Raw genomic sequence first — 24,683 nt, 5'->3', positions numbered from 1 at the left:
TGACCAGATGAGTTCACAACTACCTGCCCCTGACCCCAACTAGCCATTTCTATGTAGGTGAATGACTTCACCCATTCCAAAATACTGCAAAGAACAACAACAACAACAAAAACACACCAATAAAAATGCCCTTAGTTCATTTAACAAATATTGAGACTAGACTATGTGTCATAATATGAATTAAGTACATACAATACAATATAAATTACATAATTATATGGCACAGAGCACCAAATAATAAACAAAAAATATTTTTGTTTTTTAGTTTCATTCAAAACCAAAAAAACAATTTTTTCTCCATAAAATATGCAATTTGATTTTATCCAAAGATAATATGAAATGACATCACAGCTTCCTCTTTGGGTGTGGGAATACAGTTAGCTGCACAAATGCAGGCAGGTAACACATCCCATGCAGATGACTGGATGGGCCTTTCTTGGAGACATATCTTGGAATGGCTACATTGTGCACAGATCCAGATGGTCCTCACCAGTAGCATCACCTTACCACAGCACGAGGTCTAAGATTCCAACTCCCTCTGCTCCAGAGGGATAGGAAGAAATATAGCAGGAGCTCCTAGTATTGATGAAATCTTCTTACAACTAGGAGAAAGCAGTAATATAAGAAAATACAGGCAGATGATTTCATAATAAAATCCTCTCTAGCTCTTGAGAAGTTTTTTTTTAAGCAGAAATCTACTAGAATTTAACAAATTCTACTTGCCATTCCATGCTCATACTTTTTTTTAAAGCACGTAACAATTCAGATAAATGGCAGGACTTTGAGATTTTTTTCAAAGCACCAAAACACTCAGAAAGTTACAGCCATAAAATCTTGTAGCCAGCTAGAAAATGTTTTGTGGGCACAGTGTGGTCCTTGTCATCTGAGGAAGTGAGGCATGTTGGGGAAAATGTGGACAAACCTGATCCAGAGCAAGAGGAAGGGCTGAGGATCAGAACTGTAGCAGTAACTCAACAGCCTGGATTATCAACAAGCCAAACTCAAGCAAATATGGTCGACAGTGAACCAGTGGAACCTGTTCAAGAAAGAGGAACCAAAGACATACCAAGGTTAAGGACTTGACCTAACAAGCAGATTCCTAGAATTACCACTGGAATGAGAGGATGTCATCTTGGTGAATATCATGACTTCAGAAGGAATACTCAGTAGAACACTGAAAAGGTTGATGCATAAATAACAGACGATACCAGTATTCCAGAAAATATCATTGCTAAACATTTTCAATTGAAATCTTGTCTTCTACTGTCAGTAGTTTCCGAACAAAATCTGTCTTTATTGCTTTGACTAGTGTCTGGCTGTGTTTATCTTTGACAATCGTCATTTCGATTTTTCTATATATCATTCTCCTGCATTTTTTAAAAGCACTTATGCGTCTATTCATAAACAATGTATTTTCTTGTCTATTTTTAACTCCAAATATAAACCACCCATTACCTATTCTTCCTTACTGTTTTGCTCTTTTAACATCGTATTTTTCATATTTATCCATATCGTTACATGTAGCTCTACTTCACCGTTGGTTTTAGGGCTTGCAGAAGTATTTCTGTAGGTCCATCCTCCTGAGTCTGTGCCCACCCCAGGGCACACGAATGATGAAGGGGAGACAAAAGGCCAGAGATTTGGGGGTAGTGGTGTGGTGTGAGCCTGGACATGGAGGAAGCCGAGGTTGTCATCCATGTGGAGTGAAGGGGAAGTAGGGTGAGAAGGAACGTGGCAGCCCTCCCTCTTGGAACTCCAAGAGTTCTAGCATCCTAAATTTGGACTTGACCTTCCAGGTTGTTATGAAGATCTATTTATAAAGGTGGAAGGCTGGAACATATTTCCTTTACTGTCTAGCTTAAAAAAGAAAAAAAGGTTAAGCATTCAGACATAAAATATGTGGCGTCCATTTGCAGTTTTGACAGGGCCCCACAAATAGGAGTGGGCTTGTCATTTCACTCGACTTTCCTTAATTCCAGTTGTTACAGTAGGCAATGACTGAAACGTGTCTACCCTCCTACCTCCACCTTCTTTGTGAAATTCCCACTTCCCCTTCTCTATCACTATCAAGGACTCTCAATGCTGACTTTGTTAAGTACGACGCCAAGATGGAATGAAAACACTAACTGGAAGCCAAGCAGCGACGCTAATAAGGGCGTCCTACCAGGAGATGCTCCCTCACCGAGCTTCGCCCACCCCGCCCAGCCGGGGACCCCCGCGGCATTCTGGGACATGTAGTTTTTGACGGGGCAGCCGTCTCACTAAGTCTCCTCCCCCACAGCTGCGTGTGGCCCGTGGGTCGTCGTGACGTTGCGTTCCTCCAGTCCCTTGCCTCCTCCCTCTTCCTTTCCCTCTCCAGAAGCTCGGTTCCAGGCTTCCGAGGACCTTTTACGACATTGGGTCTCAGAGTCGGTCTCGGTCCACTTTTCGGCAAAGTGACGTGGACGTCAACAGCAATGGCGGAAGGAGAAGAGGTCCTGCCACTGTCAACGCCGAGCGACGACCGCTGGTGAGTGAAAGCCCGGAGCTGATTCGCACTGCTCCTCCATTCTTCCTTCTCACCACCCTGCCTGGCTCTGAGGCACCAGCAGGCGCCGGCATGGAATCGGAAGACCCGTCCTCAACCCAGTGCAGCGCCCTGCCCCGCCCCCTCTGCTCGCCGGGTCCGCTCAGCCAGCCCGCTGCCCAAGGGGCTAAAGCCGGACTCGAAGGGAGAGGGGTGCCGTCCAGCTACTGGGCCTCAGTTCGGTCCTCCAGCTTCGTCCACGGGTTCCCAAAATGCGTTGGAGAGGGAGGCTTCAGGGCTGGGTTTGGCCGGAGTCCCCGGCCGGGGGAGTAAGAGGAGGCTGGTCGGGAAGTTTCGCAGATGCGGATCTGAGGCACTAGCATAGCATTTAAAGAACAGATCCCTTGAAAGGACTACTGCGATATTTGCCTGCGGGTTCAGAGGTTGAGGGACACTCCCAGGGAGGATCCCTCCGAAATAGTTGAGATTTTTTTTTATCTTAGGTGTTTTTTTTTCCCCTCGTTTCGAGTTCCAACAATTTCCACCGTTCGTCTCTCTCACACCAGTCGTCCTTTGCCTTCCTGCCACTTTCCTCACAGCTCGATCCTCACAGCTTTGGATGCGATGCGCTCTTGCTCCTTGGCGTGCTTGCCTGATTTATACACGGGGTTGTGGGGAGGATCTCCAGTCATTTTTTTGCTAGACTTTAGTCACCCAGTGTCGTTAATTTTGGGGAAAAGTTCCTATTGTTGAAATAGTTGATCTTCACAATACATTTTTAGGGACATCATAAAATATGGAACCTTTAGAGGCTTGTCGAATTTTTACACTTGATCCAAATGTATTGACCACCTATATTAGTTTTAGATTTCCTTGTTTGTCGTATGCATACTGCTCACTGGCACGCTGTTTGCATAAGAATAATACAGGGCATTTGCGGACAGGGACTTTAATGCCCAAGAAAGAAAGGGAAATCATTGAAAGGGATTGATAATACAGTAATCGAGAAATTCATGGAAGCAGAGGTGTTTTAATTAGGCCTTGAAAAATGAGTAGGTTTTAGATCAGTGCTGTCCAATTGAAGTGTAATGTGAGCCACTTATATAATTTCAAATTTTCTAATAGCCATATTAAAAACTAAAAAAGAAGCAGGTGAAATAAATTTTAATTATCCATTTTATTTAATCAAACCTATCAAAATAGAATTAGGTAATTTTACATCTATTTTGTACCAAGTCTTCAAAACACAATGTGTATTTTACATTTACCCTACGTCTCAATTTGGTATTGCCATATTGCAAATGTTAAGTAGCCACACGTGGCTAGTGACTAACATATTGGATAATGCAGTCAGATTAACAGATAGAAACCGTCTCTGAATGGAGTAATAGCACGAACAAGGACATAGGCAAGAAAACTAATGATTTGTTTGGAGAGTAATGACTAGAACGTCGTGAAGTTGGCTGTTTGGGAAGAATGAATTGTTGTATCATAAACTGTAATCAGCTGATTGAAGGCCAGGAGGGGAAATGTTTGTAGAGTTAAGTGTCTTTGAGGAGTTCTTTGGTTAGGATTGTGAGCACGAGTCTGGTTCACAGGGGCAAGGAACATGGAATGAATGATTGCTAGAGGTAGCATTTGTTCTCTTTGGTGTGGCTTTCTTTTTTTGCTTTTTTTTTTTTTTTTCATGAATGGAGGTGTTCTGTGATTTCTACTCTCCCTCCATTCTTTTCTAATTGTTCCTTTTTCTCTACTCACTACTCACCGGTCCCCTAGAAATGAGTCTGAATAGAGTTAGAAGGGATATTCAGAATTGGAGCCATAGGTTTGGTAAGGCCTTTCCTTTTAGAGTGCTTGGTGAATCGGTTGTTACGGAATGGGGAGGGTTTACTTTAAAAAACAAAAGCTCTCACATTTTTATTGTAACTTTTTCAGATGGAAAATTTTCTGAAATGTGTTAATACATCTCATTGCCTAACCTAAACTCATCTTAGTGACTTAGGGTTATCGAGTTTACAAATGGTAAGTGATAAGAATAAAACTAGGTCTCTGTCCTCAAGGAATTTGTGGTCTAGTTAGGAGAAGCACGTTTAAGAACATCAATTACTGTTACAATTCTGTAATACAGTGAGACCTTTGGGGCCTATCTAGGCAGGTAAGGTGCATTGTTGCTGTTAAGTGTCCCTATACATCCCTTTTTGAGATTGCTTTTATTAGTTTTTCCCGTTTCCTTTCTTTGTTGTTAGTGGTATCTCCCAGTTTGTTCCTAATCTGAGAAACTAGGTAGCTGAATTTGTTAAAATTGTGTATACATTTGTAAATACAAAGGCTCAGGATGTGGCCTGAAAATCTTAAAAGTATAAAATGTCACTTTTACTTATATACTGGTTTTCAGTTATGTTCTAGATCAGTGCTTCTCAAAATTTAAATGTGCATTGAGTTTACCTGAGGATCTTGTGAAAATGCAGATTCTGATTTAGATTTGCTTGGGACCTGAGAATCTGTATTTCTGACTGATTAGCTCCTGGGTGATGGCATTTCTGCTGGTTCATGGACCACCTTCTAGTTAGCAAGGTTCTAGACGATGTGTATTTCAGTTCCCTCTGGTGACCACTAAACTGTTGTCTGTGCCTATGCTTTTTTGTTTTTTGATTTGTTTGTCTTGTTCCTTTGTCGCCTTCAGTTACATAGTTCTCGACTTTTTCTGTCTGACTTATTTTGCTTAGCATAATAATCTCAGAATCCATCCATGTTGTCACGAATGGCATTATTTCATCTTTTCTTATGGCCGAGTAGTATTCCATTGTGTATATATACCACATCTTCTATATCCAGTCATTTATCGAAGGACATTTGGTTGTTTCCATGTCTTGGTCACCGTAAATAAAGCTGCAATGAACATCGGAGCACATATATTTTTGTGGATAAATGTTTTCAGATTTTTTGGGTATATACCCAGGAGAGGGATTGCTGGGTCATATGGTAATTCTATTCTTAATTGTTTGAGGAACCTCCACATTGCCTCCCACAGTGGCTGCACCAAGGTTGTAAACTCTTCTTAAATTAATGCTAAGCTTTTCTTAAAATTGTGAAAATATCAGTTATATTAAAGAAGCTTCCATTGTTCATTTAAGATGTGAATAGGAATTGTTTGAGAATAATAGGGTCATTTTCAAAGTTTTGTGTACTTTGTGAATAGTACTCTCAGTGCTTACCATTTCGTAAGCGTTTAAATATGAGGAGAGTATTAAAATGTCACTTTAGGAGTAGGTGATTGCTATATTAGATGTAATATAATCAGTAAAGAAATACATTTAATATGAGAGAATGGAACCCATTGTTTAAGAAGAATATTGACAGCTTCTGGTTCTGGGAAGACTAGATATTAGCTTACAAAAAGTGAAGAGAAAATGAACCTTATTGTCCTGAATTAGGGGTTTTTAAGTGACAACTGTTCAATTTTTTAAATGATAAGCAGGGGGCAGACAAAGATTAGAAATTAAGAAGACTTATTTTGTTTATACTGTTTACATTAATGTTTTTATTGTAATTCAGATTTTACTGTTTTTAGAGGCAATTCCTAAATAATAGTTCTCTTCTAGGATTTAATTAATATACTAACATTTATTTGTACTCACTGCAGAGAGTACAGGTGTTTTCCCTATCGAAGTACAGTGAGGCAATTCAGGTGACTCTGGAGCACTGAGTTAAGTGTGCTGCAGTACACAGCCAGTTTATGAGTCGGTAGATGTTTTCTGAACAGAATTGATAAAATATGCTTGGCAGATCATTTCTGTTGCTTATGCTGACATGCGGACCCTACTTGGTATAAACCAAAGACCAAAGACAGTGCCCCCTACCCCCAATGTATCAAAAGCAAATTAAAGTTTAGCAAAACATTCATAATTCATTCAGCAAACATTAAATATTGCTTATATTCAAGCTGCTAAGTAGTGTTTTAGAAAAATTTGAAACAAATTTAAAACCAAAATTGTGCATTGTTCTGCCTTGCTTGGGAACTTCAATTTTTTCATCATTGTAGCCCTAGGAATAATATGTGAAGATATTTTCTAAAGATATCTTAATACTGGTGTTTTTGGAAATTACATGCTCTAGCAGAGGGCAGTGCTTGAAGTGACTTATTTAGTTATTGAAAATTACAAATGGAAAACAAATCAGTCCCTCATGTTAGGCTCGTAAGAGCCAGTTGTTTCTTGTGGAAATGCAAGAGCAGTAAGTTAAGAGCCAATGAAAAGAAAAGCTATTTCCTGAAATTTAATGTATGTTTGTTTTTAAGGCTCTAATCTTTTGACCTGAGGTGATAAAATGATGACTAATAAATCATTTGTTTCAAGTCTTCTTCCTTTTTCTTGAAGTTAGGAGTTTTTTCTTATCCTTAAGCTGACATCGCATTTCATAGTTGGGTGGGAATGCTGTAGTGTGTGCTTTTCTTATCAGCAGTTGTTTATAAAACTAATTGCTATGGTGGTATTTAATAATTTCAGCAAGAAGATATTAGAAAATACTACATATTTGCATAAAACTTTATTCTTTATATAATGCCTATATATACCATCTCACTTGGCTCTTACAACAATTCTATGAGAAAGGGGAGTTGTGACTTGTTGCCTTTTTAGAGATGAGAGGACAGGCTTAGGGTGGCCAGGTGACAAACCTAGTTAGTGGAAAATCTGGAACTTAAACTCACATCTCGTTAAACCCTGTGGTCTTTCCAAAGTTGATTACATGTACCTTGTATATTTCACACATACTTTAACAGATACCTAGAGAGAACCCAATTAAAAATATGCTAATCTTATACTCAAATATGTGTTTTGAAAGATACACTATTCAGAGATGTGCATTGTGGAAGGTATGTGTGTATTGCTACCTGTGACACCTGTTAGGAGATGCAGAAGCCGTACCACATTGTCTGTCTGGCAATATGAGAACACGTTGTGAAAACCCAAGAGATGTAACTGTAGCATCCCACCTCGCTTTGTACCTCTTTGGTTTTCATAATGTGTTCTCGTATCCCTTGCCAAAAATCACTTAAATAGATTATTTTTTAATCTTAAGATATCATGGTTGCATATATTATCTATATAATATATAGCTAATATATGTTATGTATGTAAATGCATTTGTATAATAAGTTATATATTAAATATATGTAAAAATATAACTAGTAATATAATTATGTTATGATGTCTCTATATCATATATAAAAATAGAATCATAACTTATTTTGATTTACTTATTAACAGACCATGAGAGCGCAATGATATTTAATTAGAAGATACAAACAATTACACAGTGTTAATAACTTTATCTGTAATTTATCAGTAATTTGTTGTTTTTATTCAGTGATGTTGGAGAAGTAAGAAGCTTGCTTTGAAAATAACTCCCTTATGGTTATTTCCCCTTTAAAGAGTTCTTAGCCTTTGTTTTAAAGTATAAAAGTGACACATGTAGATAACGCTGTTGGTGCTTTTGCAGATGTACTGAGAAAAGCCTGGTGACAAAGTTGCAGGTGAGAGCGGAAGCACTTTCACCAAAACTTGTTGATTGTTAGCTGTTTACTGATGCCAACAAATCAAGCCTCTGCTTTTTGAAATAGGTCCAAGTTGTTGAGTGTGTTTATAGTCTCTACAAACTTATAGCTAATAAACATAGAATGAATACTGAAAGAATACTTTATAAGCTAAATAAGAATTCTTCTATAATCACTCCCTTTATCCCAGAAACACCTGTAAGAACCAGAATAGTTTCAGGACTTAAACCAGATTGGGTTTTGAGAAGGGACAACATGGAAATCACAAATCCCCTGCAAAGCTCTTCAATTGGTGATGGATGTGCTTGGCATTCCTTAATAGTAAATGTAAACATTTCCAGTATGTACAGTGAAAAGAAATATTAAAGCTAATTATGAATAAAAAAGTGACACATAGAAGGGTATATTTATCTCATAGATACCGGGAGTGCCAAAAAAATGTATACAAGTGGACACTTTGGTCAGCATTGCTCAAGCAGTAGTTTACCATAATCAGAAGTTTCTGGACGCTGATGGTAACCACTTTGAGCACCTCTTATAATTGCTGAAATCAAACATGATGTTTATTCATATTTTGTTATCGGTATATATTGAGTATTACAATTTTAATAGTTTTTTCCTTTCTTAAAATGAGTATACATTTTTTTGGCACCCTCTGTAGATATGTAATTGAATACCAGAAATTTTTGAGCTTTATTTTGTAGATTCCATTTAGATTTGGCCACTGACATGAAAACAAATGAGATCCTCTTTTACCAAATAAATTATCATTGGTTGGAATCCAGGTAAAAAATAAAAGTATCATGGACTTCTTTGCCAAATGATGGTCTCCATTGGTAAAGTACCCTTGGAAAGAATTGTGTAAATATTGTGAAGTGTTGTCACCTCATTTGCAGTAATTGTTCTTTTAGTTTCCAAAGTAAGGGTTTCAAGAAAAGGAATATTGGTGGTATTTCTTTTCTCATTGTATTTTGGATAAAGTGGAAATTTGTAATAGGAAGTATGCTGTTTTGTGTGGACTTGTGCTGTCTTCATTCCATTCTTTCTCTTAGGCAAAAAATACAATCTATTTTCAGTTTCCAAACAAACTACTGCTTTGGTGTATTTGGGGGACCCTGATGCATTTCTTTGTGCATTAAAAGTGCTGGAAAGTCCCTCCAAATGTATAGAAAAGAACCGTGTGTTAGTGTCTTTATTTTGAGGAGGCATGGAAGAGAAAAGGATTTAGAGCACTCTCTCAAGTTAACTTCTCGCTAATAGAGAAGAGATTCTTCTATTTTGTAAGCCAAGTCTTACAGCAAAGGCATTGCAACATTCACATATAGTAAAATTATGAGAAGTTTTTTTTTTTTTTGCTTGCTTGGTTTTTTCTTTTCTTTTTTCAGGCAAAAATTCCTGAGTTTTTTCTTAGCAGAGGAAGGGGCACCCTTGGTGTAATTTGATCTACATGGGTTATGGGTCAAAAATAAGCCTATGAAGATTTAAAGCATCTGTTTCATTTGTAGTTAATTTTAGTAGTTTGCAGAACAACATTTTGTGATGCCTATTTCTTTTGCAATTGCACAGTGCTGAAATACTATAGTTATCATGTTTGTTTGGCTTGTCAAGCCTAGAAGACTAGATTTAGCATCTTTTTTACTTGGCACAAGATCCTGGTTAAACACAAATTCTGGAGAGGATTACTTTATTTGAAAGGGGACTCCCAAAGCTGCTTTTGATCTGATCCTGATAAAAAGTTTCACTAATTTTTTTAAGCTGGTGACTGGGGCATTTTCCCCTTTAGCATGCAAATATACATCTTGTTAAAATACTGTCAAGTGTGTCTGATTCTGACCAAAAATCCATATTATCTTCAAGATTTCAGTGATCAGCTTGTGTTCTCACGTGATCATGGTCGTTTCTGTATGTGCCATCATATTGTTTGTTGTCAGGAAGTTTTTATAATAGTCTGAGATTGGTATCTAAAAATAAATTGCAGTATACCTTATGGTCTTTGCACTCCATCCATATCTACTGTATGAGTTAATCTGTAACAAAGTTGTCTTATTTCCATGTCTAATGGAAATGTAACACAAATGTAACACAAAATATTCAGGAACGAATTAGAAAGTTTTCGAGTAGTAGTAATTAGTAGTAATTAGTAACCAGTGTGCGAACAACAGTCGCAAAATAAGTTAAGACAAAGCTTTGGTGCTGATGTCTCATGACCTGAGCATTAAGAAATAACCAGAAATATGGTGGCACAAAGTAAGTTATGAAATCACAGCTCAGCACATGCAACTTGCCACTCTTACTCACTGTTACGCAATTTGTTCGTGCTTAGAACTAGTTAGTTGGTCATTTTCGAGTTTTAAATAATTGATCAGAGGTTTGTGCCTGGATATAATAAAATACATGCATGGTCAGTCTGGCCTGTCATGGTTAATCTGTGCTTATAGTGGTTTCCATTCCAAACAACTCTGAATGGACTGCACTTTAGAAAGAGCCGTTCCCACCTCTCTTCAAGGGGTTTTAGATATGCTCGTAGGACCTGGGCTAAAACCCTGGAATAGCCAGCTAAAGTATAAACTCCATGAGAGTGTGGATTTTGTGGCTGTCATGTAGTAGGTGCTCAGTGCTCAGTACATGTTTATTGAAGCTTTGACTAAAAATACTTTTATCAGGGAAGGAAATAATTCAGAGCGTGGTTTAGAGAGAGGTATAGTAGAATTACTGGAAACTGAAGGAGTGTTTTAAGGACAGAGGCTAACTGCAAAGTATGTAAAGAGGATGAGGACTGAGAAAGATGACCAGTGACTTCTTGGAGCGGTTTTAGTAGAGTGATGGAGAGTTTGAGTAAATGAGGAGAGAGTTAGTGCAGACGAGGGGAGACTTTGCAGGGAGTTGAACTGTAAAGGGAAGGAGAAAGATGATTTCTTGAAAGGAAGTAGGTCATGCTTAGGAACTTTTGAATAAGCAAATGTGGAAATATTTGAGGAAATATCACCGTTCTGTTTTTGTTTTTTTGAATGCTAGGAATACATTCAGTGACGATTCTGAGTCCATTTTATCCCTTGGCTCTGTGTAATACTGCTAGCAGACTCAGGTTTGAACAATACCATGTGCAGTAGAAATAATATGTTTAAGATGTTTACATAGCAGCCTTTTGGCTTTTATTGATTTCCCCAGTAATGCAGCTTTTGTATTTTTATTTGACTCAAGCAATAATACATCTTAGACCCTGACCACTTTAAGACACAAAAGTAATTTTTAAAAGTTTAGTAATTGGGTATTCTTTATAGTTTCTCTGTATTTTGCATTTCAGTTTAGCTGATTACATATATTCTGGGTCCTAAGTGGTCTTTTTCAACTATAATCTTACATTTCTTAGAATTATATAATTATAGAAAAGGATTGGAGCTTAAGACTTTTGAAAATTAGTGAAGTTTACTTAGCTTACTTGATAGACTGAGAGGCTTCATGAATTTAAAAAAAAAATTTCCAATCTGGGACTCATCCTCTCATAAGTGTTTTAGAAACTTATCTCAGTGTGCTCGGGTGTCAGTGCTATTTTGAAGTTGAATAGTTATGGAAAGTCATGCAGACCATCTAATAAGTTGCTGGTAATGATTGCTAATTGCTTAATTCTAGGGCTATTGTATTATTTCATTTGAATCCTTTCTATTTAAAGAAAACATTTGAGTTCTTATTTTGTCTTTAAAGATTTATTCTTTATTTTAATATTTTTTTTATTGGGGAATATTGGGGAACAGTGTGTTTTTCTAGGACCCATCAGCTCCAAGTCATCATTTTTTTTTCAACCTATTTGTGGAGGGCGGCTCAGCTCAGTTCCAAGTCGTTGTTTTTCAATCTAGTTGTGGAGGGTGCAGCTCACTGGCCCATGTGGGAATGGAACCGGCGATCTGGGTGTTATGAGCACTGCGCTCTAACCCCTGAGCAAACCGGCCGCCCTAAAGATTTATTCTTGACTAAATGAAGTTGGCTTAGTATTCCTATACTCATGTTTTCTCTTGTCCTCTGACTTTAGTTTTTTCCACATTTTACTGTTGTCTGATTTGTCTCAGGATTTGTGTCACATGTACCCCAAAATGGTTCGTGTGAATAGCAGCTCACTGTCTGACACTCTTCTCCTTTGGAAAACAGTGAAGGCTTCAGTGCCAGTGAAGTCTTCTATGGAGACTGTCCTGAAAGAGAAACTTGAAAAGGGCAGATTCAGATAAGCTGTAGGCGTTACGATGGAATGGGAGGGGTAGTTTGGTAGAACAGAATATCATTCATATGCTGTATGAATACACTCCGCTTCCTTTGATTAAATGGTGTCTCCATTTTATAGGTGAAGAAACTGAGTTTGTATCTTAGGTCACACAGCTAGATGTTAAGGGTGTGGGATCTGATGTCACATTTTCTGGTTTTATACTATTTTCTCTATAACACTTTTCCTCTAAGCCTTTATATCCTTAATTCTTTGGTGCTTTTGCTATTGAGTTGCCATGGCAACTGTTTAGGAGACTGTTCCTTTCCTACAATGGTAGTTAACATGAGGAATTAAAGAGGCAAGGCAAGCTCTTACCCCTGTAACAATCCAAGGGGTGGTTTGGACCCTTCATGGTGATACACTCCCTTCACTGAGATGGTAAATGAGCATTCGCCACAGTAGCTTCGTCTTAGAGTCCTAAATTAAAGAGTCCCTAAACTTTTTCTGACAAAGAGTCACTTTTTTTGGTAACATTTTTAGTGAGATATAATTTCTGTATCGTAAAATTCATATAAATTGTACAGTTAAGAGGTTTTAGTATTTTCATTATTTAGAGTTAGGCAGTCATCACCGCTATGTAAGTTTAAAGTGTTTTCATTATTCCAAAAAGAAACCCCATACCCGTTAGCAATCATTTCATTTCCCTGTCACCCCAGGCAAACACTGATCTACTTTATGTCTCTATACATTTGCCTGTTTTGGGCATTTTATGTGAATGGAATCCTATAATATGTGGCCTTTGCATCTGGCTTCTTCCACTTAGCTAAATGTTTCCAAGGTTTATCCATGCGTTGCGTGCATCGACACTTTATTCCTTTTTATTGCTGAGTGATATTTCATTGTATAAATAGATCACATTTTATTTATCAGTTCATCAGGTGATAGACATTTGGAATGTTTATTTTTTGGCTACTATGAATTATACTGTTACAGAAATTCATGTACGAGTTTTTTGTTGTTGCCTTTTTAAAATGTGGTAAATATACATAACATAAAATTTTTACCATTTTAGTGTATATAAGTCAGTGACAATAAGTACATTCACAGTGTTGTACAACCTTCACCACTGTCCATTTCCAGAATTTCTTATCATCTCAAACAGAATCTCTGTGTCTCATAAACAGTAACTCTCCATTCTCCCCGGCCTCCAGCCTCGTAACCTCTATTCTACTTTCTGTCTCTATGAATTTATTTTAGGTACCTAATATAAGTGGAATCATATAATACTTGCTATTTTGTGAGTGGTTTTTAGTTCACTTAGCATTTTCTTCCGAGTTCATCCATGTTGTAGCATGTGTCAGAATTTCTTTCCTCATTAAGGCTGATTAATATTCCATTGTATGTATAAACCACATTTTGTTTATCCATTCATCCATCAGTAGATATTTGGGTTGTTTCCACTTTTTGGCTATTGTGAATAATGCTGCTACGAGCATGTTTGTACAAATATCAATTTTGAGTCCCTGTTTTCAGTTCTTTTGGATGCATATTCAGAAGTGGAATTGTTAGATTATATGGTAATTCAGCATTTAGCTTTATAAGGAGCTGCCAAACTTTTCCACAATGGCTGCACCATTTTACATTCCCACCAACAATGCACGAGTATTCTAATTTCTCCACATCATTGCCTTTTTTTTTTTTTTTTTTTTTTTGGTGCTAGCCATTATAATGGATGTAAAGTGTAATATCTTGTGGTTCATGTACAGGTTTTTGTGTGGGCGTGTTTTGAGTTCTCTTGGGTAAATACCTAGGAGTAGAATTGCTGGGTCGTACAGCAGTAACTTTGTTTAACATTTTGAGAATCTGTCAAACTGATTTCTAGAATGGCTGCGCCATTTTGCATTCCTGCCAGCAATGTGTGAGGGTTCCAATTTTTCTACATTAATGCCAACACTTATTATTATGTCTTTTTTATGTTAGTCATCATAGTTATAGTAAGAACTGCATTGAACATGCTTGTAGATTAATCATTTTGCTCATTCTCAATTATTGCTGGGTGAAAGGGTATAAATATTAAAAAGGAATCCATAAATATTATTTAAATATTCAAGCAGTACATACGGTTATAGTACATAGTCTACATTTACTCAGGTTGTGCTGACTGATGCTATGTGAGAAGTGAAATTCTCCTTCTGATCCCATTTCTCTGAAGTCGCCACCTTCCACAATTTTGGTTTTGTTCTAATGGATACTACCATAATTCTAAATATTTTATGCCCACAATATTTAATTTTTTACATTAAAATATACTTACTGATTATTGAATAATTCTTGAGGGAATTTGTGCTAAAGATAAGTGGGAAAAGATTAATGTAAGGAAAATTTAGAAAGTATCTAAATACCAAGTAGTAGAGGAATAGGCAAATCAATTATTCAGCCGTTAAAAATCTGATATTTTAAGAGTTGACTCAGAGAACTGTTCGTAATATTTTTGAAAAATATAAGTAAATGAATTCTGCAAGGTATAAAGTTACATATTCCATATAATCCAGTGTTGTGTTATATATATGTCTCTGTACACTCACATATACACTTTTACATACATACATATATATCTGTATATCTATATCTATATCTATATCTATATCTATATCTATCTATCTATCGATCGATCGAGAGAGGGAACTGAAAAGTAATTCACTGACTGTGAACAGTGGTTATCTCATGGTAATAGAATTGTGATTGTTTTTTGGTTTTTAAATATTATACATTGGTCAACTTCTCTAAAATGATTGTTACAATAAGAAAAAAGTCATTTTTTAAAAGTCAGTAATAATAAGAGTAATAGTATTCATGGCTTCTGTTAATTGAAAAATGTTGTGCCAAATACTGCGTTTGTGATTTGTGTTCAGAAGTTTATTTAAGCATCAACCGACCATTACAAGGTAGGCCCTGTGTTTCTATACATGTTACTTGCTTAAATCATATGGCATCGAGTTGGGCCAATATTGGATCTCAAATCTGACTTTAAAGCCTGAATTCATGAGCTTCTGTGATATATTGAATAGAGTTGGTTTTTTAAATAGTAAAATACACATAAAACTTATGCTAATCATTTTAAGTGTACGGTTCAGTAGTGTAAAGTATATTCCCACTGTTGTGCCACCAATCTCCAGAACTCTTCTTATCTTGTAAAACTGAAACTCTATAACCATTAAACACCAACTCCTCATTTCCCCCGGGCCTCCAGCCCCTGGCAGCCACCATTCTACTTTCTGTCTCTATGAATTTGACTGCTCTAGAGTACGTACTGTACACGTAAATGGAATTGTACAGTATTTCTCTTTTTGTGTCTGGTTTATTTCACTTAGCATCATGTCCTCGAGATTTGTCCATGTTGTAGCATGTGTTAGACTTTCCTTTCTAAGGCTGAATAATATTCCGTTGTAGATGTACATACCCTGTTTTTATCCCTTCAACCATTGAAGGATATTTAGGTTGCTTCTACCTTTGGCTGTTGTGAATAATGTTGCTGTGAACATGGGTGTACAAATATCTATTCAAGTTTCTGCTTTCACTCCATTTGGGTATACATCCAGAAATTGAATTGCTGGATCCTATGGTAATTCTGTTTTTAAAATTTTTTTAGGAATAGCCATACTGTTTTCCATGGTGGCTGCACCATTTTATATTCCCACCAACAGTTTACAGGGTTCCAATTTCTCCACATCCTTGCCAACACTTATTTTCTTGTTTTTTGATAATAGCCATCCTAATGGATGTGATATTTTAATAAGCTTTATTTTTAAATTCTGTGAGACCTTAGGAAGAATAAATAACATGAACAAATAATACTGTGTATGTATCATACACTAAACCAGTTAACTATTGATATTTATGTTAAAAAATAAGGGATACTCATAATAGTCCCAAATTGAAACAACTCAGATGTCCTTTAACTGATGAATAAGAAAATAAAATATAGTATATACATACAATGGAATATTATTTGGCATAAAAAGCATGTACTGATACACATGCTACAACATAGATAGACCTTGAAAACATGCTAAGTGAAAAACACCAGACGCAAGACCACATATATATGATTACCTATATAAAATGTCCAGAATAGGTAAATATGTAGAGACAGAAAGCAAATCAGTGGTTGCCAGGGGCTGGCATCACAGTGGGAGGAATGGAGAAGGCTGATCAGGGTGTGGAGTTTAAGTACAGAAAGATTATCTATCTATCTACCCACCTACCTACCTACCTATATAAATTTAGGAGATGAACCAAGTCTTGTTTTCATCTCCTGTTTGGACTGTGTACAATGAAAGTTTTCATAAGTTTTGAAATTATGGGGAAAACAAGTTTTTAGAACATGGTTGGGGGAAAACAGAATTTAGAAAAAAGTGTAATACATAGTTATTTTTTCCTAGTGGCAGGTTTTCTGTAATTTTAAGTTTTAAGAACACAAAATATATAACCTAGTTTTCATTTTTTATTTATTTTTATTTTCTAGATGCTTTTAAAATTATAATTTTAAATATGATTCAGTGTATGGCTTATACAGAAAATAATCGCAACATATCAAATTGAATTTGTTAATCCTAGAAGCATTTAGAGATGCATGTTTATTTTGGTAGTGCTTGAAAATCCGTGTCCCATCCTGTCCTGCCCCCGTCCCCCCACAACTAGCATTGTGCAGATACTTCCATATGCTAGAAGTTACTCACCATTTGATTGAGGAAGAAAAATCTAATTCAGTGGCTAGCTTAAATATAAACATTAAACTAATTTCATGTAAATTTCGTCACATTGTTTGCCTTGCTGTAATTCTAAGGCAACTTGGTTTACAATGCTTAGATTAGGTGATTTTGACACAAAACATCAGATGAAAGGAAATTCTGTAATGTTTTATTTAGGTTTTGAAAATATGTCATTTATAGATCAGGAGCAGTAACCTATATTCTATCTTCAGTGTCACAGAGCCAGAGAGACATGCATTTCTGCTTCTTTCCAGCCCCAAAGCTTTGGGTATGCTCCGTCCTGAATGAACTTTGTGAGCAAAGGAGACAATTATTTTTCGTACTTACCACGGTAAATAAACAAGCCCCATACTTTCGTATTTTAAGACTTCTCTGAATGTCCTGTGCACGTCTACCAACCTTTAGCTTGTTAGGTCAGTAACAAGCTGCCATAACTAAAGAAAACTTAAAAAACCACAACATACCCAATCACCCATCCCAGACTTGTGTTTTTCTTTTGAATGTTAGGTGTTGCTTGTTTAAAAGCAAAAGGAGACTTGGTTTAGGGGAGGAAAATTCTACTGGAGAGTTCAATGCCATAGAGTTCCTATCTCTTGGTAGAAACTTGATCTTTTTATGAATTATTTAGCTTCACTTATTTTCAGCTCTTTTACTACTTTTTCAACCACATTTGTAATGTTGAAGTTCTGATAACTGAACCTTTGAACACCTTCTTCAGAAGATAACGTTACTTTTAATTATTTAGTTTCTGAGAAGTTCCTTTTACTACTTAAGATGGAGCATTTTCTGGTTTCTTCCTCATGGTTGTCCTGCTGGAGACAACGTTTGTGGTTCCCTGGGGTTGCTCAAAGAATCCAGCAGTAGCTGTATCAACAAAGGTGTGCTTGTACAATGTTATGATTTAAAAAGTACGTTGAGGATTAGGCATTTTGCTCCCAAATACTTTGTTGTCTGGAATAGTAAGGGTTTTGGCAAAGTTACTTCAAAAAGGAACCAAGGATTTTGTACTGAAAAAGGGAAAAATTCTAGTTCTTCATTTATTTGGTAAAAGAATTTTATCTCATGAAATGGTGTTTTCAGTTTATTTACACTTTCAGTCATTAAAAATATGCTATTTATTCGTCAAAGATTTCATTAAATTTTCTTTGTTTTCATGGTTATCAGCAATCCTTCAAATTCTCACAGGCTGTGTTGTAATTTTGTGCCAGAATAGAACAGATTAACCCCATCCTTTATCAACTGTAGGCCTGAAATGTTTCTCAGCAGTAGACGTGAAATCTCTTTCCCTCACTTTCCTGTCCAACACTTTGGTGATCATATAGCAAAAGAACAAAATGATTCTTGTGTAGTTACTAGTTATCTTTCTATTTATATGAGTTTATAGTAGCTTTGTTAAGAAATCTTTCAGATTTGATCACTACTTTTCTGTTGAATATGATCCCACGTGATTACATTTTCATTAAATTCCTATACTTTAAGAGGGCAACACTTGAGGAAATTTGTACATTTAAACTAATATTCTTGGAATCCTATCACTAGGAGAGATTTACATTACCTTATTGAGAGAATATGGAATGAGAGTAATTTATTTTCCTCAAAACCAAAAAAATGACAAAATCCTCATTTCCTGACTCTAGGGGGATGTTCTCCCTTTCATGCTGCTTCAAGGAATTTTAGAGATTGTCTGACTGAGTTATGGGTTTTTATTTGTACAGATTTCTATATATCGTATATGAAAATTAAATTTATTTCATACTTTTCTCCTTAAACATAGGAGACTGAACATAACTGCTTGTTGATTTACTTCATAATTTACTTGGTGTGGTATTATATTGCTTTAATATGTAATACAGTAATGCCATTGAGTCTTTTTTGTTCCTCTTTTAACATTTATTGAATACTTACTGTAAGCCAGTACTGCTCTAGGCATATATCTGTATAGTTCTGTACCAAGTATTCCTGTACTGCAGTAATTTTATAATTTCTTCTTCTTGCCACTATCTAGCATAATGTAAAGAGCAAAAATTCTGGAACCAGACTGTTAAAATTTGAATCCTGGCTCTCCTACTTGCTAGACATGTGACCACAAGCTACCATGTTTCCCTGAAAATAAGACCTAGCCGGACAATCAGCTCTAATGTGTCTTTTGGAACAAAAATTAATATAAGACCTGGTCTTATTTTACTATAAGAGCTGATATAATATATAATATAATATAATATAATATAATGTAGTATAAGACCGGGTCTTATATTAATTTTTGCCCCAAAAGACACATTAGAGCTGATTGTCCGGCTAGGTCTTATTTTCAGGGAAACAGTACCTCAGTTGCCTCAATTTTTGCATCTGTAAACTGGGGCCAATGATGTAACCTAATAGGATTGTTGGGAGAATTTACAGAACATGTAAAATGTTTGGAACAGTGCCTGACACAAAGTCAGTGCTATGTAAAGTGTCAGTCGTCACTACGACCATGAATCCTATTACTGTGACTTCTCAATGCCATCAGCCTGCTTGCCCTGTCTTCTCTTTCTAAATTTCTTTAATCTTAGAACACTGAAAACTGAGCTTGTTAAAACTAAATGCAAATTAAGGGTAAACTGAGTGTATAAAACCTGAGATTTCCCAAGAAACAAAATGGTATTTGCCTTGGAATTACATTTTGGCTGCTTAGAACCTTTTTTTTTTTTTTTTTTAATCTTAGATACACAGCCTTTAACAGGCCATGCTTATAAATAAATCTTGAATAAGAAAAATACAAGAAAATTTATCTTAATATATAGGACTTGTTTTTTAGGGAAAAAGATCTTGAAGAAGCTCTGGAAGCAGGAGGTTGTGATCTTGAAACTTTGAGAAATATAATTCAAGGGAGACCACTGCCTGCTGATCTGAGGGCTAAAGTTTGGAAGGTAACTGGAAACTAAAACAAATAAAATGTCATCACTTAAGAACAATACTTGAGAATTTTTATTTTCAGTTGTCTTAATTGCAGAAGACTTTATTATCCTATGAGCATGCCACATCTAGAAAATTTATCAAATGGAACAACTTACTAAAATGTCTGTTTCTGTAATATTCGGTATATTTAATAATTTAGGTTTTGAAAGTCAGTGTTTTCTTTTGTGATGTTCTATATATTTAATAATTTAGGTCTTGAAAGGCAATGTTTTATTTTGTAATCATTAGAAATGATGTTTATGAAGAATTAATGAAAGGGGAAAATGCAATCATTGAGTATCTAATTGATGTAGAATGATCGAGCTATATTAAAAAAAGGGATGTGGGGGGTAGGAAATAGATCTCTGGGTGTCTGAGTTACAGAGGTTTTTCCTTTGCTTTATTTTCCTCTTCAGCTGTTTTCCAGTGCATTTGTATTATTTTTTAATTTTAAAGTAAGATTTTTTTTAATGATTACAATAAAAATATTTATCTTTGTTAAAACATATATAAGCAAAGGATAAGATAAAAATCATCTACTACCTATAGGTAAAATACATAATAATGTCTTGGTGTATATCTTTTTCCTTTTTTCCCCTTTGCACATATATACGTAACAGAAATGGAATTGTAACTGTACATAGCACTCTGAATGTTTTATTATAGAAATTTAAAACATATTCGAAAGTGGAGAGACTTGTACAATGAACCTCCATGTACCTAACACTTAGCTTCAACTGTTAATCAGCATTTGGCCAATCTTGTTTGATTAGTACCCCATCCTTTCCTCCCCACACCCCCCGCTGGATTATTTTAAAGCAGATCCTTGGTAGCACACTACAATACTTCAGTATGAAACTCTAACATGAAGACGTTTTAAATAACCATAATACCATGAAACTAGAAAGAATAGTAATTTCTTAATGTGTCCTCACATGGCTGAAGGGACAAGGGAGCTCTCTTGGGTCTCTTTTATACGGGCATTAATTCCATGTATGAGGGCCCCGCCATCATGACCTAATCATTTCCCGAAGGCCCCCCCACCTCCATATGCTGTCACATTGGGGATTTGGTTTCAACATATGCATTTTGGGGGAGCACACAAACATTCAGTCCATAGCATTGGTTGTGTTTGCTTGAAGTAAATTTACATATGCAATTATGTGAATATTTTGTATAATTCTTTCTGTGCACTGGATTGACATGAAGTAGTGCAATATAATGTGGGAGGATTGAAAATAATTGTGTTTGTTCATTGTGATATGACTAAGGGCTCAGCATTTGGTGGAGTGTAGGTACATTACTTTGTAATCTTAGATGTATGAATTATTATTCCTAAATTCAGGCCTTTCATTATTATAGCATATTTCCAAGGATGAGAAATAACATGAAGAGAGTTGCTTTTTTATCTCTCTTCCAGATTGCTCTAAATGTTGCAGGAAAAGGTGACAGTTTGGCATCATGGGATGGTATTTTAGACCTGCCAGAACAGAACACTATTCACAAAGATTGTCTAGAGTTTGTTGGTAAGTTTAATAATTGTTTTAAAACAGTAAACAATTTTGGAAATAGTAGTTTTTGGGTGGAGGAGTCACTCTTTAGTAGAATTATCTTGTTATTATTTGGGATATGTAGCATTTGTAAAAGGCTAGTAAATAGTTTTAGAACTTGTCTTTTGAAATTCTTATGAAATAAAGTCTAATATTTCAAGAAAGAGAGCTCAATTTTTAGTGTTTCTTTTGTATTACATATTCAGTTCTTCAAGTACCTTTACAGTTTTGTTGCAGTTTTTTGTATAATTAATATCTGTATGATTGTATGTAGTCTTCAAAGGGGGCTGTGTTTCAAAAGTTTATCTATAAATCATAGGTCATGATTTGCTATAGAAAAACTATGGTAAGTCATGGTTGAATAAGTTTCTGATTGTTCCACAAAATCTTTTTCAAGGTTAAATTAATTTAGTTTGTATTTCACTTTTTTAATTCATCTACAGTTCATTGGTATCTTTTTGTTTCTCTTTCCATTATATTTTAGTTAAATTATTGATTAAATAGGTTTTTGTGTACTAACTACAACAGAAACATTATCACTGGTATGGGCAAAAAGAAAGGGAATTTGTGGGTAGAGAATGAATCACTTTCCTTCCCCTTGATAAAGCAGCTGCCCATCATGGGGTAGATGATAATCTTTTGTTTAGAAAACAGTTTTTTGCTTTCCAGGAATATGAGTTATGACTACCTTTCCTAGCCCTGTAGTTCAGATTGTCCATCCTTACATTTAGCATATACACAAGGTGTGATCAAAAACTACACCTTGATTGTTTAAAAAAATGTATTACAGTAAAAGACACATTGCTATTAATCCCCCTCAAAATACTCCCCCTTGCTTTGAAGACACTCATCCCGTAGTTTTTGCCACTTTCTGAAACAGTTTTGGAAGTCCTTTTTCATGAGTGTCTTTAGTTGCGCTGTTGTGGCTACCTCAGTGTCCTGAATCGATTCAAAACATTTACCTTTCATGGTCATTTTGACTTTGGGGAAGAGCCAGAAGTCGCACGGTGCCAGATCCAGTGAATAAGGTGGATGAGGACACATCATAATGTTTTTATTTGACAGAAATTGCCATACCAGAGCGATGTGCGACACAGAGCCTTTCTGTTGTAATAAAAAAATACAGTGAATGCTGTTGCCGAGTGCCATCCAATGGAAAAACAGGGATCTTCAATACAAGCAGCAGCCCATCAAACCTTAGTAACATGTGTGGCAAGTTTCAGTTTGTTCAGTGCAGTCAGTCGGGTGTGAGCTACGGTTGAGAGAAGCTGTGTTTTAAAGTGTGACGTAAATCATCCTCCATCATGACAACATTACGTGTCACACATTGCTTCTGGTATATGGCAATTTCTGTCAAATAAAAACATTACTGTGTGCCCTCACCCACCTTATTTACCACATCTGGCACCATGCGACTTCTGGCTCTTCCCCAAAGTCAAAATTATCAGGGCATCGAGGCAGCTACAACAGCGCAACTAGAGACACTCACAAAAGAGGACTTCCAGAACTGCTTCAGAAAGTGGCAAGAATGATGGGATAAGTACGTTTGAAGCGAGGGGGAGTGTTTTGAGGGGGATTAATGACAATGTGTCTTTTACTGTAATAAATTTTTCATTTAAATATTCACCATATATTTTGATCATACCTCGTATATATACATTTTAAGTATTATTAAGTTAGTAAATATTGAATAACTAGTAAATACCGAATAAATATAAGGGAAAGTATTTTTATGTCATGCTCTAAATGCATTAACATAGTACTTTATGCTTGTAAACAATTGTTGTGTCCAATATCTGAGCCTCTAACAGGCCCTTGGTAACTGTATTTTGACACTTTTTTCCTAGACCGGCTTTCAGTGCCAGAAAAGGAGGCAGCAGAATTACTTTTGGATATTGAATCTGTAATTACCTTTTATTGTAAATCACGTAATGTTAAATACAGCACGTCGCTTAGCTGGATACACCTACTCAAACCACTCGTGCATCTTCAGCTGCCACGCAGCGATTTATACAACTGCTTTTATGCTGTCATGAATAAGTACATCCCCAGGTAAAATATGAGTTAGTTATTATAGTTTTAAAAATGAATAAAGGTGTAGTTTGCTTCAAAGTAAAGTTGTTAGATTTACTTTGGTGGTAAAGTAAAAGGATCAGATAGTTTTGAAGGTTATTTGAATCATAACTTATTTCACTTTATTTTTGTGATTATAAACATTATTTAAAGGATTCTTTAGTTAAGAATTTATACTTCTAGAGTATATCCGTATATATGCAGCATAACTTCATGCTTCATGCTTTTTCAGTAGTATCTCCTTTTTTCTTTTTGTTTTTCTTTTTTAAGGAGGGCGCAGCTCACAGTGGCCCATGCAGGGATCGAACCGGCAACCTTGGTGTTATTAGCACCACGCTCTAACCAACTGAGCTAACTGGCCACCCCCAGTAGTATCCATTTTTTAATTTCTTTACCTATAAAATAAAAGTAACATTATAGTATTTAAGTGAAAAGTAAAATTTTTGGAGTGCTACCTTAAGTGAGGTGCTGGGGTTACAGCTTGGAACGTAGTCCTAGAAATATAGGCATTGAACAATAATCAGAAGTGTGCTGAGTATGAGGAAGATGAAGTAAGGAGTGCTGTGGGGATGCATGAGGGGGCAACCTAACTTGCCCTGGAGATCAGGGACAGCGTCCCTGGGAAGTGACACTGAGGCTGAAACCAGACAGATAGCTAGGGGTGGGGTGGGGAGTGGCAGGCACGGCACTCCTGAGGCCAGAAAGAATTCTTGTAGTAGCCAGTCCTGTGGATCAGGAAGTCAGGATTTTACAGCCAAAAGGTACTTCTGACACAGTCTAGATCAGTGGTTAGGCAGGGAACCTCGGATACACACTGGAATCATTGGCATCGCTCTTAAAATTCCTGGTGCCTGTTTGCATAGCTGACGAAGTCAGATCTCTGAGGAGGGCACACAGGCATCAGTGTTTGTTTAGAGCTTCCCAATTGATTAGTGTGTAGCCAAGGTAGACACTACTATTCTGGAGCGTGGTTGTTAAATGACTACCAGATTTTACTACTTTCTACGTGAAAACACACTATACTAGGTGTAAATGCTTTGTGTATTTTCTCATTCAAACAGTGACCACTAGAAGGTAGGTATCTCTGATTTACAAC

General features: G+C 36.2%; 1 protein-coding gene across 3 annotated transcripts in view; it reads left to right on the top strand.

The window, feature by feature from the left end:
- Positions 1-2,310: 2,310 nt before the first annotated feature.
- The window catches only part of TBC1D23 (TBC1 domain family member 23), a 53,542-nt gene continuing 31,169 nt past the window's right edge, over positions 2,311-24,683 (top strand). The window contains exons 1-5 of one of the 3 annotated variants that reach the window (XM_074332893.2): positions 2,446-2,509; positions 17,282-17,358; positions 19,825-19,936; positions 21,385-21,490; positions 23,362-23,566. In XM_074332893.2, the coding sequence (XP_074188994.1) occupies positions 17,312-17,358; positions 19,825-19,936; positions 21,385-21,490; positions 23,362-23,566 (470 nt within the window). In that variant the 5' untranslated portion in view covers positions 2,446-2,509; positions 17,282-17,311. Of the gene's footprint in view, positions 2,510-17,281; positions 17,359-19,824; positions 19,937-21,384; positions 21,491-23,361; positions 23,567-24,683 lie in introns of all 3 variants that reach the window. The other 2 variants (XM_019756529.3, XM_019756528.3) reach the window with 2 other exon arrangements.

This window comes from Rhinolophus sinicus, chromosome 17, assembly GCF_057876585.1.
Source record: "Rhinolophus sinicus isolate RSI-liver-muscle chromosome 17, RSI-T2T, whole genome shotgun sequence".
Classification (NCBI taxonomy): domain Eukaryota; kingdom Metazoa; phylum Chordata; class Mammalia; order Chiroptera; family Rhinolophidae; genus Rhinolophus; species Rhinolophus sinicus.
Note: the sequence above shows the minus strand (reverse complement) of the source record. Positions and strands in the feature narration are given on the sequence as shown.